Source organism: Excalfactoria chinensis, chromosome Z, assembly GCF_039878825.1.
Source record: "Excalfactoria chinensis isolate bCotChi1 chromosome Z, bCotChi1.hap2, whole genome shotgun sequence".
Classification (NCBI taxonomy): Eukaryota; Metazoa; Chordata; class Aves; order Galliformes; family Phasianidae; genus Excalfactoria; species Excalfactoria chinensis.
The window spans coordinates 67,252,640-67,268,888 of record NC_092857.1 but is presented as its reverse complement, the minus strand read 5'-3'; the positions used below and the strand labels follow the sequence as shown (position 1 = coordinate 67,268,888).

At 41.7% G+C, this 16,249-nt stretch overlaps 1 protein-coding gene across 6 annotated transcripts in view; it reads left to right on the top strand.

Moving 5' to 3' along the window:
* PALM2AKAP2 (PALM2 and AKAP2 fusion) overlaps positions 1-16,249 on the top strand; it is a 245,252-nt gene that overhangs the window by 36,130 nt on the left and 192,873 nt on the right. For all 6 annotated transcript variants that reach the window (XM_072360521.1, XM_072360518.1, XM_072360517.1 and 3 more), the window contains exon 2: positions 6,746-6,826. In XM_072360521.1, the coding sequence (XP_072216622.1) occupies positions 6,746-6,826 (81 nt within the window). The remainder of the gene's footprint in view (positions 1-6,745; positions 6,827-16,249) is intronic.

Sequence of the window (16,249 nt, the reverse complement as noted above, 5' to 3'; positions counted from 1 at the left end):
TCTGCTCCAGTTGTTCATGCCCAAATAAGCCACCTGCTTGTTGCTTGGAGTGATGGGAACAAGCACAATTCTGTTATGAGATATGCGGATATATGGTGGATACATGGAAGTACACATCTCATACTCCTCCTTTCCCTGTCTCACATAAGAAGCTTTTCAATGTATGTTTTGATTTGTTCAGATGCGAGGAGGATGATCCACCAAGGTCCCAGGAGTTCAGGACATTTGAAACTGTGAATCTGTGTTGTAGGCAATAACTTTCCTGTACAGGAAGACTTAAAGTATGGGTCAGGGTGCCCATTTCTTAAGAGCTACTCAAGAGCACAGAGTAGAGATGCTTCCTAAGGTCAGAAGCTGGAGTGTAGTACACAGATACAGATAAATCATCCCTGGCTCATGTTCAGATACAAGGATCTACCTGTTGACCATAGATTTCTGGGGATAAGCAGAGAGGGTTTTGTAAGAAAAGGCAAACACAAAATTCCTGTTCCTAGAGAGTGGAGATTACATAGGCCAGACAGACTTCCAGCTTGCCAATACGGAGGCTGCATAACTTCCTATCACAATGAAATTTCCTCTGAGTAGAGCCATGTCCAGCCTTGGCAGGATGGTGGGTTTCTATGTCTTGTCCTGGCATTAGGTGCTGGTTATCCAAACATAGCAAGGACTTTGCTGCTAGTCTCTCAGGCATGTACATTTTGCTCTAGTCCATCTGAGGACAGTAAATTAAACTATAGTCTGAGGAAAGATTCGGCTTCTGTAAAGGCACATGGAGGCATTTCTTTAAATTATTCTAACAGTAGGCAGAATCCAGATTCTCCTTTTCCACAGGTTCTAGATCCCCTTGAACTGACAACAGAAAACTGAGGTGTCAGAAGATGTTTTTTGTGTGTTCCCATACTAGCTGTCCTAAAAATCAGTAAGATTTAAGTGAGCAGGGAATACTACCTGGCAACTGTACAGAGAGGAGAAAATAATCCCTTGCAGAAGAAATTCACGTAATTATTTGAAGATGTATCTCTGTGACTGCTTTCCTTGCTTTGCAGTAGTCTGTAAATTTCCTCTGCATGTGTCATTTTTCAGTGCATTTGTTGTGCCGTGGCCCAGGAAGTGGGAGCTCACTAACCTCCATCCCTTCCTCTTTGCCTGCCTGGATTCTTGTTTGATATGAAAGACAAAGACATCAGGAAAGCTTTTTGTGGAAATCATTAGTCATCCCTCAGAGCTGTGCTGCCCATCTCCTCTGGGGTCTCAGCATCCAGCACAGAACCCAAACTCCATTGGGTTTGTTTTCAGTCTGCTTTCCATTCATTTTTCCACTATGCATTTCTTCATACCTGCGCTGTAAACCATAGCCTGCCCTTGGCTCTGGGCACGATTCCTCAGTGAGGTCAATTAAATAGCGCTCAGTTTCTGTGTTGCTCTGGCAGAGCAATTTCTGCACGTATCTGAGCTGGCTTGAGCCCAGTAAAAACAGGTGCTCCTGCCAGCATGAGTGGAGCAGAGGGCTTCCCCAGGGCTTCGTTGCCCCAAGGATTGACATGGCTTTAGAGGTGCGTGCTTCTTCTCAAACAGCCGCGAGTCTGCAAGCTGCATAATCTCTGCATTTCTTCACATTCTGTGGAAGCAAATTTCTAAACAATACCAGAAATGACTTTGCAATGAAAAACTGATGTATTCTGTGACTTCAGTGTCAAAGAGAAACGTTTTAGTATAACATATTTTTTCTTTTGAGGTCTTATGTTTGCTTCAATTTTTTGTTTTCTTTACTGGAATGATTTGGCATGTCTGACACTAAGCTCTATATTATTTTGATCAAAAGTAACATGAGCTGTCTTGACTCAGGCAAAAACTCCCACATCTCACCTCTTATAAGACCATGAAATAGGTGGTATTAGCACACGCACTATAGAAGGACAATCAATATGAATACTTCCAAAGTACCTTGTCACCCCAAAAAACATTCTCTGAACCTGATGTAACTCAATTTTTTAGGCACCTTTACAGTACCCCTTTTCTCTGGCTGTGACCAGGTTCCCTTAAAGCCCCTAGCATCTTCCAGCACCCACAGAACCCTTGGGTGGGGATTTTCAAGGCAGATGCATGCCTTGGCTCTGAATCTGCTCCATTTGGTTTCATCGAAGCCCCTCTATATCTTAGACTGTGAGATGACCATTTGCTTTTTCTATTCCATTCATACTGTAATAGATCTCCATTTTATCTCTCTCTTCTACTCTTGATTTATAGATTATCAGCTATTCTTGTTTTTAGTAATTCAAAGGTGGCATTGGACACAGTGCTGTGCAGCAATCACTCTCTTTCCAAAAACAGGAGTCTCCAAAAGGGAAATAAACTCATGGCTTCCATGTTCTGCTTTTGTCATCAAAAGTGGACTCCTGAACACAAATCTCAGTTTTCACAAAGTAGATTACAAGATGTGAGTCAGCTTGTTCTTTGACCTGTGTTCCTTTCCCATCATTTGGGTCTGTGAGTAAAAAAGTCATGTACTTTCACTTTCCCATGTTCTTAGTATTTTTGGTGAAGAGAGGGATGTAAAGTTAGAGTCTTATTTTACTTAAAAACATCCCAGATATTCAAAGTTTCCTTGCTTTACACTGAACTCTACCACTCTGTGAAGGTAACTATCTGTGAAGAGCACTTGTATTCCTACAAAAGCAGACCACCTCAGAAAGATACAAATATTTTGTAATAAGACTACTGTAAGTGTAGAGCAGAAAAACTGTCCTCCATGCCCATTTTCACCACCTCCTACAAGCCTGGTTTTTATAATCTCTTCACTTTCTGGGGGGGGAAAAAAAAAAAAAAAAAAAAAAAAAAAAAAAAAAAATCTTTTTGTCTACAGAATAACTCCAAGGAACTGGGTCTGTGTAACTGATCAGCACTCCAACCTACAGCTTTCAGTAGCATCCTAAAAATGTGCAGAAACTTTACAACATCCCATCCTATTGCTCACTTGGGATTTAAGTTGGTGTCCCCTTCAGCCCTACATCACACCTAGCAATTTCTCTATTGCCTTGCAAACTTCACTTGGGTTTTGGGGTGTTTTTTGGTTTGTTTGCTTGTTGTTGTTTTTCTTTTTTGTTTTTTGTGTGTGTGGGGGGGGGGGGGGGTTGTGTGTTTTTTGGGTTTGTTTGTTTGTTTGTTGGCAAAACTGAAGCTGCTGCTGAGAAAACTTCTGAGGTGGGAGACCATGGGCTGGCATAATGATGATGGAAACCTGTGCAAGAGAAGACTGAAATGTGACTTTTGTCCCCATAGGTTCAGGTAACGCTTCTGTCATGGTGAGAACTTTCACACCTTGATTTCATTACAGAAGGATAGAATGGCTGAGGCTGGCAGGGTCTCCTGGTTCATTTCTTGAGGGTGACTAGCACCAAGAGGTGGCTGAAATCATGGCGGAGTATTCACTGTGTTGTTGTCAGAGAGGATATTTATTGGAACAGAGCTGTTTGGTGTGAATCTGTTTGTTTCAAGTACTATACTTTCCTATTGCTAGGATCCATAGTAAATCAGAAACTTAATAGGCATGACTAGAAAAAAAGGTTATCTAGAAGTAGATGAGCAGAGTAAGGAGGGAGGAACATGTACAGGCTCAAGTACAGAAAAGTACTTTACAGACAGCTCAGTTTAAGCATGTGCTCAGCATCCTGGTGCTTTAAATCAGATCCTGAATGAGAATGTCTTTAATCTAATGAATATCTAAAATCCTTGATGCTGTTTTTTGTGAGACTTTTGTTAGCCTGTCCAGTCTTTCCCCACATCTTTTCATAGCATATCCATACATACTGGTAACATGTATAGCCACAGATCTCACTGAACGGGAGAAACCCACCATTAAAATGGCTGAGCTACCGAAAGGTGAAAAGTTGTGACAGCTTATTACCCATGCTGCAAATCATGCAACCTTCAGAAGAAAACTACTTTTTCCACCATCATCCCTACATTCAGCCATGCTGCAAAATGAGAATGGGTGGGGGTATGTGGTTAGACCGAGAGCCACTGAAATGGTATAGTGAGCAATATTCCAGTTTAACTCCACAGAAGGCTGGTAGTTAGTAAGTAGTTCAAGCATCTTAAAGCCTTATGTGTTGTTGCCTACAGGGAAAACACTCTAAGTGCTTTCCCTTTCTCCCAAAGAAAATAAGTTTCCATCTATGTTTTATAAGGCTGTCTTGTCACATCCATTATAAGGCCTGACACAGCCAGACAGAGAAGGTACAGTGGTGATTTCCATCATGTGTTTTAGTAAAAGAGCTTTTTTGCAGGGTAGAAAATACATATACGTGCATGTATCAATAAGCACACTGAAATGTAGGTCAGTTAACTCTGAAGATGTAAGTGCCTTATGCTGGCCTATGGCACACATGATGTGGGGTGTTAATGCCCAGATACATCAGATTCAAACACTATGTTGATCTGTTCAGCTCAGCACAAGTACGAAAGAATTTCCCTTACTCTGAGAATATTAGGCCATTAACTGGAACAGGTTTTGTGACCACTTTATTTTCTAGGCTTTTGATCTCTGAAGTACACTGTTAATACTGTAGACTCAAATAAAAACCCCAACAAACAACAAACAAACAAACAAACAGAAAGCTCTGAAGCTTAGTGAAGTGTTTTAACCCCAGAGTTCTGCTGCACTCAAAAGTGCAGAGAGAAAAAGGAGACTGAAGAAGTGTTCCCTATGCTATCAATTTTATATAGAGTCGATTTAAAGTTGCATAAATAAATTTTGAATGCCTATGTGTGCACAATGCAAACTGTCTCCTGCAAGAACAGAGCAGTGAGATTTCAAGTTGTCAGCTGACAACAGGCATGATTTGTGACATTTTAGTTGTCCCAAAAGCCAGTTTTCCTGTTCCAGAATAACTTCAGCAGAATATTTTTATTCAGCAGTAGTATTACTAAACCTTTCAGACAGTTATATGAGTGTGTGTGTGTATCTCTACACATAAAATCAGCATTTAAGGCCATGCAGTGTATTACAGAACCATTTGGCACATGCCTCATTTGAATTCTTTGCCTCTTCAGAGTTCACTGACATAGTCCTCTTATCATCTCATGTCCTGGTCTTCAATAGGATTTGTCCAGGCAGTTGACTCCATGCTTTGGGATAACCTATCATTAAAAGTTTCCTGGTCTTCCTTGTAAATTTGGGTCTTTCACTCAAAATGCCTCGGTTTGAGGTACAATATAAACATAAATCATTTGCATATAAGTGATATCATATGTCCCTTGAGAACAAGAAATAAAGGCTTGAAATCCCTAGAAAGTGGAGAATTCCCAGTAGGACACCCAGAAGTGGAACAGAAAAATTACTCTGGGGACTTGAGGCATCCTCAAATGTCTTCAAGCCCAACCTCACAGCTACTGAAGCATTAAAATAATAAAAATATGTTTTCAGCAGGCGAAGGATAAAAAAAAGCTGGGGCTGGTGCCCTAGGCCCAGCACCACCACAGGACAAGGGGAGGGGCTGTCCCACTGTGCTCAGTGCTGCTGCATGCAGGTTGGAGTCCCACAATTTAAAACCAACATAAAACTATTAGAGACCATCCAAAGGTCTAAAATGACAGTGGAGATTCTGTAGGACAAGATGTACAAGTTGCAGCTGAACAAACCCTTGGTTCAGCCCAGAGCAGAGGAGCTTAGGGGAGGCCTCATGGCAGCCTGCAGCTCCTCACAGGAGCTCTGCTCTCTGGTGACAGTGACAGGGCCTGAGGAAATGGCATGGAGCTATGTCAGGGGACAGCTGGGGGATCAAGGAAAGGCTGTGCCCCAGAGGGCAGTGGGCATGGCTCAGCTCCCCAGGGCAGTGGGTACAGGAGCTGCTGCAGCTCTTGATTTGGGTTTGCGAGGTGCTGTGTGGAGCTGGGGCTGGATCACGTTGTCCTTCTGGGTCCATTCCAACTCAAGGTATTCTGTGATTCTATGATTCTGTTTACACCTCTGGGAGCATGAATCTGATCTGAGCTGGGCGTGGGTGAAGAGAAATGGTCCCCACAAGGTGTGAAAGACTTGACTTAGGAAAGGCAACCCCTGTATATTTTGTAAGGAGAAGGGGTGGAGGCGGAGAAAGGTAGATCTCCTGGCAGGTGGGAGAGCCTGCTGCCCTGCACAGGCTTGTATTCCTGTTTCTGGAGGTGACCTTAAAAATCACCAGCTGTGGACATGGTAACATTTTCCTTGGAGTTACTCGGTCAGCCCCGCCTCTGGAAGCTAGCACAGGCCAGCTGCTAGTGCATGTGGGAGCTTTGGATGGGGCTACCTGTCCCATTTGCACTTCAAATAAGGCCAGTTCAGTCTGGTAACCTCACCGTATGCATTCTGCCCTACTGTCCTCTGTTGACCTTGCATATTCCTGGCCCAGCATCCAGGAAAAAAAAAAGTGCATTCATGTCCCTTTAACTTCCCTCCGACCTGCAATTTTTTCTCTCCTCCTCTGGGACTGTGCACGCTGTTGCTGCTCTGTCTGCCGGCAGCCAGTGAGGAGAATTTCTTCTGTTGGTGAGCAATCAGTGTGTCAGGGCTAGCAGCCTCCCAGCTTGCTCCTGCAAGCCAGCAAGCAGAGCACAGGTGAAATGGGACTGGTGGCATCTGCACAGATGTGTGTGGCTGCCTGCACGTTCTTATGAATCTGCTACCCTTAGAGCCTCCATTTCTCTGACGATCTCTCTCTCTCTCTTTCTCTCTCCTTCTCTCTCTCCCTCAAATTATTTTTCCAAGGAGAAAAGGAAAAGGCAGACGGAAATAGAAGGCAAGAGACAACAGCTTGAGGACCAGATACTTCAGCTGCAGCATTTCAAGGTAAGGGATCGATGCCAGAAAGGATGGACTGACTGAATCTGTTCATTATTAGAGATGCAGATCACACGTCGGAAAGCTGGGAAGAGCCCACTCCGACATGAAGCAGCTTTCACTGCTGGAGCCTGTCTCTTGCAATGATCAGTACTGCCTGCATGTCGCTTTATGTGTTTCATGCCCGGAACCATGTTGCAGAGATGGGGCTGGTAGGGTGTGAGCTCCGGCAGCACAGCCATGCTGCTATAACAGAGTGCTGCTGTTTATTATACATAATGACAAGACACCAGTCGCTGCAGGTTGGGTGTGCACTGTATGGCTTCGGCAAGCACTTTCTGCCTGCAGATTAGCATTAGATTGTACCTGTCATTAGTTGTGTCTGTGTGTGCATTATAGTATGCATGTGTGTGTGTACAGACCTTTAATTGTAGGGTGAAGTCATTAGGAGTACATGAGAAAATATATGTGCATGCACATGCAGGGAGGGTGCTGATGCAAATAGGTATGTCTAGATGGAGGGGCACCTTTTTAACAGGGTGGCAAGCCATTCCCACTCCTGTTGGACTCCATGATAGCTGCAGATAACACCAACTGAAAGCCATCCTGGTTATTTCTATCATCTGACCTTCCTGTCAGTAGCAGTTTGCCTTTACACTTAAGTACAGCAAAGAGAAGAACAGAATTGTATAAACAATCTTTCTTGTAATCAGTGTGCATTTGTGGTCAAATCTCGTTGGATTTGTTCTGCAGGGGAACATAAGGAATTCAGTAATTAAAATATCTCAGAAAGATGACCAGGACTGGACAGTTTTTCCTTGCAGCAAGTTAGCTGGGTTGTGATTAAAAAAAAAAAAAAAAAAAAGATATTTATAATTGTAATTGTATGAGCACCTGCGTGGGGATGTGCTGTGCTGAATGTCTCTTCTGCCTACGCCTGCACTGGAAGATCAGACTTCCAGCTATGCCACAGGCTGGATCCTTCCTCTGCATCTCCAAAACCTTACCATCATGTTCCATAAACTATGCCTAATTTTCTGGCAAATGTAATGCAATTAAACTCAAATAATTGAATGCAGCCCACATGAGTGCACTGTCAGGTTCACTGTGAACCTACAAATGGCACATATTGTCTCTGGTGTCATCAGAAGTATGACTGAATTTCTGTGGGGTAGCAGGAATTGCCATTTCATTCAGGTGGCCCTGGGCGACAGATAAAGGAGAATTTCTTCTTACCAGCATAGGCTGATGCAGCAGAGTAGCCTTTCTAGTGCCTTCATGATGCTTGCTTGCTTTCTTTTTTGCTGCAGAGCTCTTCCTTTATCATATTAACTGTTTGCAAGCTAACTGAATTATGCTTTTCATGAAATCCTTTAAGCAGAACCCTTTGGGAAGCCAGTTCCAGCAACTGCTCTTCTTCATCTGATTTCTTGTGATAAAGCTGCTACTAAACTGCATTTTATCATCCTCCTCAGGGAAAACCCAACCCCTCATGGTGGTGGAGTGGGGTCAGCTGGAGCTGGCTCCAATCCTGCTGTGATGGTTACCACTTGTCACAGTTCAGATGCTCTGCATGGATTTCTTGACTAATACATGTGGAAATTAACTATATCCCTGTATTAGTTAGCTCACAGTCTGGAGCAAAAGTGGTAATCACACAGGAAGCAAAGGGTAAATCAGGGCACAGACTTTTATACAATAGCTTCCTCAGCTAAAAGAGTGGTCAGGCGTAAAGTCTGTAGTCCTGGGTGTGAGCTGTGATAGGTCCTCAACCCCTCCATTCAGTGCCTTCACTTGTCATCCGAGGATAAACGTATGGCCATCAGTGAGGTGGCCTTGGTGACAGCTGCTCAAAAAGCTGCCCTTGTCACCTCACTGGAATTCCAGGATTCAGCCTTAACTGCTGCAAGGCAAATGTAGGGAGGACAGCTACACCAAAGCTTTCTTTAAAAAAGGAAGAGAAAGAGGGACTGGCCAGAGTTATTTCCCATTCTTCATGGAGACTTATGAAGTAAAGCTGCATTCTCTTGTTATACTTTGTTCGGTGCAGTGGTTGCTTATTGGAAACAGCAGGGTGCTGGCCAAACTGGTGCTTGGCCTGCCAAGCATTTGAGAAGTTTTTGTCCTCCCCATCTCCCCAGGTCTCTCCCTTGCCTCACTCAGGTTGCTCTGAGTTTGGCTCCATGTCTTCTGGTAATGTTGCCTCCAGACCAATTTCAGCCTAAAGTAAGGACATCCATCTTCCTTCAGAAATGCTAGGTAAAGCATGGTTCATTTCCTGAATTGTGTGAATTGCAGCTAGTACAGAGCAAGACACAAATTCAGGTCAAAAAGACCAGAGTTGCCTGGAATGCCCCTGTATTTACTTAAAATGCTGTCAGGGTGTTAATGTCACTGTAGAGTGTAAAGACTTTGCATTAGTGTTCATTAAAATCAGCTGTGGAGAAGCCTTTGAAAATAATATCTGGGTTAATCCTGTGTCTGCAGTATCTGGGTTGATCCTGCAAAGTCTAACACATTTAGTTCACCCTAAGATATTTGTACCTGAATTCAATAGATTTGGTTTATTTTTGAATGCTACCAGAGCAATTTTCTCTTAAAATGCGCTGTGTAAAATAGCATGTTTGGTTACCTAATAAAGGATCTGAAAGCTGCAGGGGTTCTGTTAATTTCTGGCAATTTTGTTCACATAGGAACAATACCTAATAGAAATAATTTATTGCAAATGTTTATTCCAGACTGCCTACAGTGTTCAATTTACTGATGCCAATTAGTTCTCTGGCAAGATGACTTCCTCTACTACACATTAATTCATTTTCCCCTGTTACATACCCAACTTAAATAAGTGAACTACAGCTACTGCCCTCTTGTCCTAGGCAGAACAGCCCAGCAAGCAGCAGAGGCAGCAGATATCCACCTTAAACCTGGACGAGGATTTTGGAAACACATTTTGTGGAGACTTCAGAGAACTAGGCTGGTGGTTAGTGGGTGATGACATCAGGGCAGAAATATTATTCCAAAATTAATTGTTTGTGTGAATTTCTGAGCTATTAAAATGTGTAAACCCGACATGGGAGACATTCTGGTGCAGTGTAGACTCTACAGACAGAATTTCCTCACTTGACTGAGTTTCTAGAAATTAGGCATTTTTATAGGCACAGCATCCACATGGTGCTCCTGGGCCTTCTGGGTGCACTGTTGAATGCAGGAGGTGTGTTTGTCTAAGTTACAATTAAATGCCTCACTGAACAAATCGTGCATAATGGGGGAAAAGAGATGCTTTAGAGCCCCCTTTTTTGAGACTGAGAAGGCCACTTTCTTCTAACAAGAGGTGATTTACAAAATCCACCTTTTTAAGAATACTTTCCAGGTCTATGGAAACTGGAAGTGTTAACAGCTTTGTCATAAACAAAACAAAACAAAACAAACAAACAAACAAAAGAAAAAAGGGTGTCCTATGCAAAGTTAGTATCTATCAGCATGATGTAGTTGAGCAGCTCAGGTGAGGAAGACAAAACTTGTTTTGGACTGATGAGTTTCACTGAAAATACAACCCGTGAGAACCAACAGCTTATAAGTATCTGTTCAGCTAGGTAAAAGTGGAGTGGACCAGGTCTGATGAAGCTGTTCACTATTTCAAATAGACACCAAGAGAGAATGGGTTCTTCCAAGATGTGACTACCGCTATTGTTAGATGAACAGAATTTAACTAAAACTGTGTGCTGTGGCTCTGATTGGTGGCACCTGCTAATAAAATAAACAGCACAAAACCTCCTAATTGAATGAAAAATGATTTCTCTACTGCAACCTTTCTGTTACAACAAACCCATTTACCACAGTTATTTTATTTCTGGAGTGGTATGAGGTTAACAGCTATTTCGCAAAGTATGCAGTTCTTGAACACTTAATCTATAACATAATTATACCTCTACTTTGAAGGAGGAGGAATCTTTTCGTGTTATAGATACTTCATTAGATATTGTTTTAAGCTGAAACTGCCTTATCTAATAATGAATTTTAATTTGTTTCAAAATTGTATTCTTAGCCACATTTTTTTTCTAGTCTAAAAATAACGGCAGTCAGAGAATATATATAGATCTTTCAATCCATATATACATGAATATACAAATAAATGCAACAGTGTAGAAAAGTGGAGATAGTTTCTGCAAATGGGGGAGTTTTGCTATTCCTTTATCATGAGTTCTTCCATGAATTTCAAGTAAATAAACCCTTAAACTGAATACTAGCTCAACCAAGCACGAAAAATAATGTTTGGTGGTGCCATCAACAGACTGTTCTTTACAGGGTCAGTGCAATAACCTCCAGACCCTTTTCTTACCGATAGCTGAGCACTCTTTTTGGTATGCAATGTACTACGGTAGTCTTGGGCTGACCCTCTTTATTTAACAGGCTGGAGCCCACAGTACCTCTGTGAGGCTGGAAGTTTCTGCCAGCTCCATTTTCCAACCATGTTTCTGGAGCACAGAGAGACTGAGAACTAATTCAGAGAGAAATTTACATTTCCAGAGTGTACGAGATCCTTGTTCAGCCCCTTCTGTGCATCAGCATCTTTGTGCTGGCACCATCCTTTCCCTGGAGAGCTCACTTCCCACAAGAATTCAAGCTGAGAAGAGAAGCATTCTGACTCTGCATGTCTCTTTTATCATCCAGAAAAGAAATCCAGATTTGTTAGCCAAAAAAGGAAGGAGGAATAGGACTGTGTAGCCTATGGAGCTGGGGCATTTTCTATTTCTGAATTGCTCACAGGGAATTAAACTGCAGGATATCCTTGCAGAGAATTAGTTTGTGGAAAGAAGCATTTTCAAAAATCCCTGTTTTCTTCTCAATAAATCAGAAAGCAATATTTTTATCCTAGGAAAAAAAATAAAATAAAATCTAACCATAACAGAACAGCTTCTCCAGACAAACTGCAGAAGTTTCCAACAGTAAAACTGTGAAAGTGGTGGTGCTTGTGCTCGCTTTTCTCCCTTGATTGTACATCACTGCCACACAGATGAATATGTGGTATTTTTGCCAGTATATCCCTCCAAGAACACATTCATTTAGGAAAAATTAATGCTTTGTTGGGGTGTTCTTCAAAGTGGGGAAGTTATTCTGTGATGGCCACAGATCCAGATATTCTGGATGTATCCCCATACAGTCACCACACTAGCACTCAGGTTTCCACCAGGAGCAGTGTCCTCAGAGCAGGTCACAGCCACGCCAGCAGTTTTCGTTTCAGCCATACTGTATCAAAGTAGCTCGAGGATGTTTACAACTTGCTTCTGTGCCAGCTTTTCCTAATGGACTGATAGGCACTCAAGAATGAATTCACATGACCCAAATTCAGCTTTCTAAAACAACAAATACAAGAACTCTTAAGATGAGAGAAAACAATAAAGAAGCCCTAAAAAAACAGCTTTTCTTTTTCTCTCTTTTGACTGATAGTGTATGTTGGAAGGAATGGTAAACTGAAGCCAAGGACAGTTTGAATGGGGAGAGGTAACTATTCTTTCAGAAGATAGTAGTAAAATGACAGTAGCAGTGTGTTAGTGATGACAAGTGGCAAATACTATTTGTTTTGGGAAAAGAAGATTGCCAGTTTTCAAATTCTCAGTTTATGAACCATTCCAAAATATGATAATTTGATTTGTTGTTTATTTTTTTCTTGTTTGCTTATTTTGTATTTTATTTTCTCTCAAAACCATTCTTTGTTTCCTCTGAAAACACTGAATGAGTATTTATAGAGAAAACCAAAGCATACTTAAATTTCTGACACTAGGAAGTAAAAATGTGATCAAAATCTTTTCACGTGTATGTTTGCAATAGAGGTTCTTATTCAATATCCATGCAACATGTCCAGTGTCCCTGATCTAGCTTAAGACAGCTTCTTACTCTGGCTCCAAAATTTCCTGGGAAATAAGGAAATTCTCACAGAGTGGTGCAGTGATTTATGTGTGAGAATACCCTCTCCATGTACCCTCACCAATGGGATCAGGTTGCTCCCATCCCATTGCATTTGGACTCTTGCCCAGGATGGAGATCTCATGACCTCCCTGGGCCGCCCATTTCCAGGTCATGCCACCACCCTGGGACTGCATGTGCCCTCATTTTGATATCACTTCAGCAGTATGTGCCTTCACGCTGTGCCTACAGGGGGACAGTTCAGCTCACTCATGCATGAATGAAGTGTGGAATAATTGGGCAGAGCTATCATTATCATCCTGTCTTGAAGAAGTCTGAAAACTTAAGCAGATATCCCAAAGACATCGAAAAATAAATCTCAGCTGTACAGCTTAGGTATCACTGTGATTATTTTCACTTGTTATTTCAAGAAGAGCTTCTAAGTAGCCCATACATATGAAAAATATGTATATGTAGAAAAGAACTCATGTTCAACCCATGTTTCACCTTACTGTTTGTTTGTTTTTTTGTCTCAACATCATCTGAAGTATTTAATGAATACTAAAAAATTTTGCATGTATCACTCCATGTTTATGATGCTAACTCATACAGCCTTGGGCTCAGTAGCTGATGAGTGATCTGAGCAGAAGAGAAACAAACTTTTTGTCTTCTCTCATGCAATCTCGACATCTCATGCTGCGGTGGGTTTCCCTTCAGCTGAAGAAGCTTGGGTTTTATTTCTTCTTCTTCATCTTTGTATGGAACCAACTGTCTACTTGGTTTACATAGTTAAATAAAATATGTGACCTGAGCAATTTAAAAGCAAAACACACAAAATATTTACACTGGTGATCTTGCTAATGGATGGGAAGCTTACACTGAGAACGTAAAACAATTGGCTCCTTTTCTTTCCAAGGAGTGCCTAATTGGACTTCAATCTGTTCAGCTTCATTTTCTGTTCCTGAGAGTTTTTAAACAGACAGAGCATGAGACCTCCATGAGCACACCCATCCGTCTATGAGATGTGCCTATGAAATGTGAATGCCACAGCAAGTGTGGTCCCCATACTACCTACCAGTGGCACTGGTTGAGCTCTAGCCCATTCCAGGGAGCACAAGCCAGTCAAGGCATCTTACACATTTTCCACCCACTCCTGTAGCCATGTTGTTCTGCTTCAAGAAAGAGAAACAAATAAAGACTCTGGAGGGCTGTCAAATGCACTAGCAGTGGCAAATAACGGAAGGCAGATTATCTCCTCAGTGTCTTCCAGCTACAGTGATTCCAGGTAGTGGTTATTGTAGTCATGGCAATCACACCTTTTCAATCATCAAGCACCATGCTCCAAGCACAGCTTTCCTGCAGATTACTGTGCCTCTTACCAGAGCAGAAGCAGGAGGTGAGCTGTGAACACTACAGTGGCAGAACACCTTCTGAATGCACATTAAGTGACTGCTGGAAAACATCTGTGACTCTTGGTCTGAATATGTGCTTCTCAAAAATATTTGTTGAGACATCAATTCCCCAAAAAATGTCAAAGTAATTTTTGGTCAGTAAAATCTTGAAGTCTGCAAAGAATATTCTAATCTGTTTATGGATACAGTATTTCTGATTGAGGTGGCAAGCTCCACCAACTGGCTCTCTTTTGTTGAATTACACCTATCCTAGCTGTGACATTTTGGTTAAGGTCAAGACCATGATCAAGCTGACAAGCTTTTCAGCATGACTTCATTCCCTAACCACTGTATAATGCAGACATGTTGCTTGGATCATAATAAGCATGTTAGATGATGGGAAAGGCAACAGAATTTTTAGCAGCTAAGCAAAATTCTGTTTCCCAGCGAGCTGGAATCTGCCTCCTGTTCTGTTCCAGTCACAACATGTAAGGATGCAACCATCTCACAGCAAAGCTGAAGACCATATCTCATCTCTACATTGCAAACAGATTATCTTTTGCTGAAACACCATGTATGGAAAGTTTTCATCGGTCCAGACATCAGTTCAGCTACTAGAAAGTGAAAAAATACAGCATCACTCAGAAACACAGTTTGGGATGCTTTTTTTTACATTTGGGACAAATACCTCACTCTCATGCTGCCAGATGGAGGGGGAGGTTTGTTGTATTGTCTTTCACTAGACAATGAGATACACACAGATTTGAAAATATGAGGAACCAGACTCCTGCTTCCATATTTTATTAGAGCAGAAAAACTGAATCCATGAAGGGGAGAAATCACTTCATTCCCAGCACTGTACTGTTAATGCTCAGTGATCTTCAAACATCAAAACCCAAACATTTTTGGCAGCGTTTCAATTTGGCAAAGATTTCAGTAATATTTTCTTTGATGTAGCACTACTGATTTCAGTAGAATTACACCAGGGATCATTATTGCGCCTGTTATGCAGCACAGAAAGTACATCAGTACTTTCAGTCCATCGTCCAAATCCAACAGTCTCAAGATTAGGCACATTTTACTGGAGGAGGATATCTTCGGTCAACTTTTGACCTTTGCTTCTTTTTGAGATTATCAGTTTCCTTGAAAACCTACTGAGCTGCCACAGGAGCACCTCACTTCAGCAAGAACTTACCCCACGGAAAGGCAGTAGTGATTGCTCCTATAGCCATTTGTAAATAAGAAAAATAAAAAGGAGAGAGAGAAGAAAAAACCTCAATATGTAGCAGCACGGCATCAACTGTCTTTATATTATCATAGAGAGTCAAATGGAAAATCTGGCAAATGCCTCTGGGCATCAGGTGAATACAGTGCATTCGAGTGGGAGTGGAAATGTGCTTTTCTTTATGAACAATGTTTATCAAAGGAGATCCAAAATCAGCAAGACTGATGGGTTGAATTAATCACCAGCTGGGGCAATCCACAGGTGGCTTTTCAGGTCCTTTGGTGGAGTATCAGTGAATGGCAGTGAGAATAAAAGGATTTACTTGTTATAATAAACTGTCTCCCAATAGTTTTATGCAATATTAAAGTAAAATGCAACATTGACAGTAAAGACATTTTTTTTCAGTGCAGCAATTCTACTGTGTTCATTGAAGGGGTTATGCTTTATTTCCTTGACAGTGCTAAATGTAAACAACTTAAAGCCCTTGGGTTTTACAGTCCTGAAGTATGAAACTGGAATTTATAGCACATAAAGGAGCTGAGCCCTGCATCTGTGGCTGTCACTGTGTCTCCTGTATTCCAACATTGGCAACGTCTTCTTTCTGTTCCTCCAACTTCTATTAACTTATTTCTGTCTGCGCCACAATTTATTCACAGAATTGTGACCTGTTTACTTTTTTTTCTTATAGTACAGTGAGGAAAATTTGCTCTGCTGTCCTCTGCTTTTAACATAAACACAGAAGTTCTGGGTATCTCTGCCATCTCCCTGTGTGCAGAGAAACCAAACCACCTGAGAGCTGCAGTGACCTAGTGCAGTGCATTCCCAGTGCCCTTTCCACTTCAGTAGCAGAGAGCCTTTTTAATGGCATGATTTAATTTCTGCTGAAGGATTTAGCCCTGAAGAAATTGTACT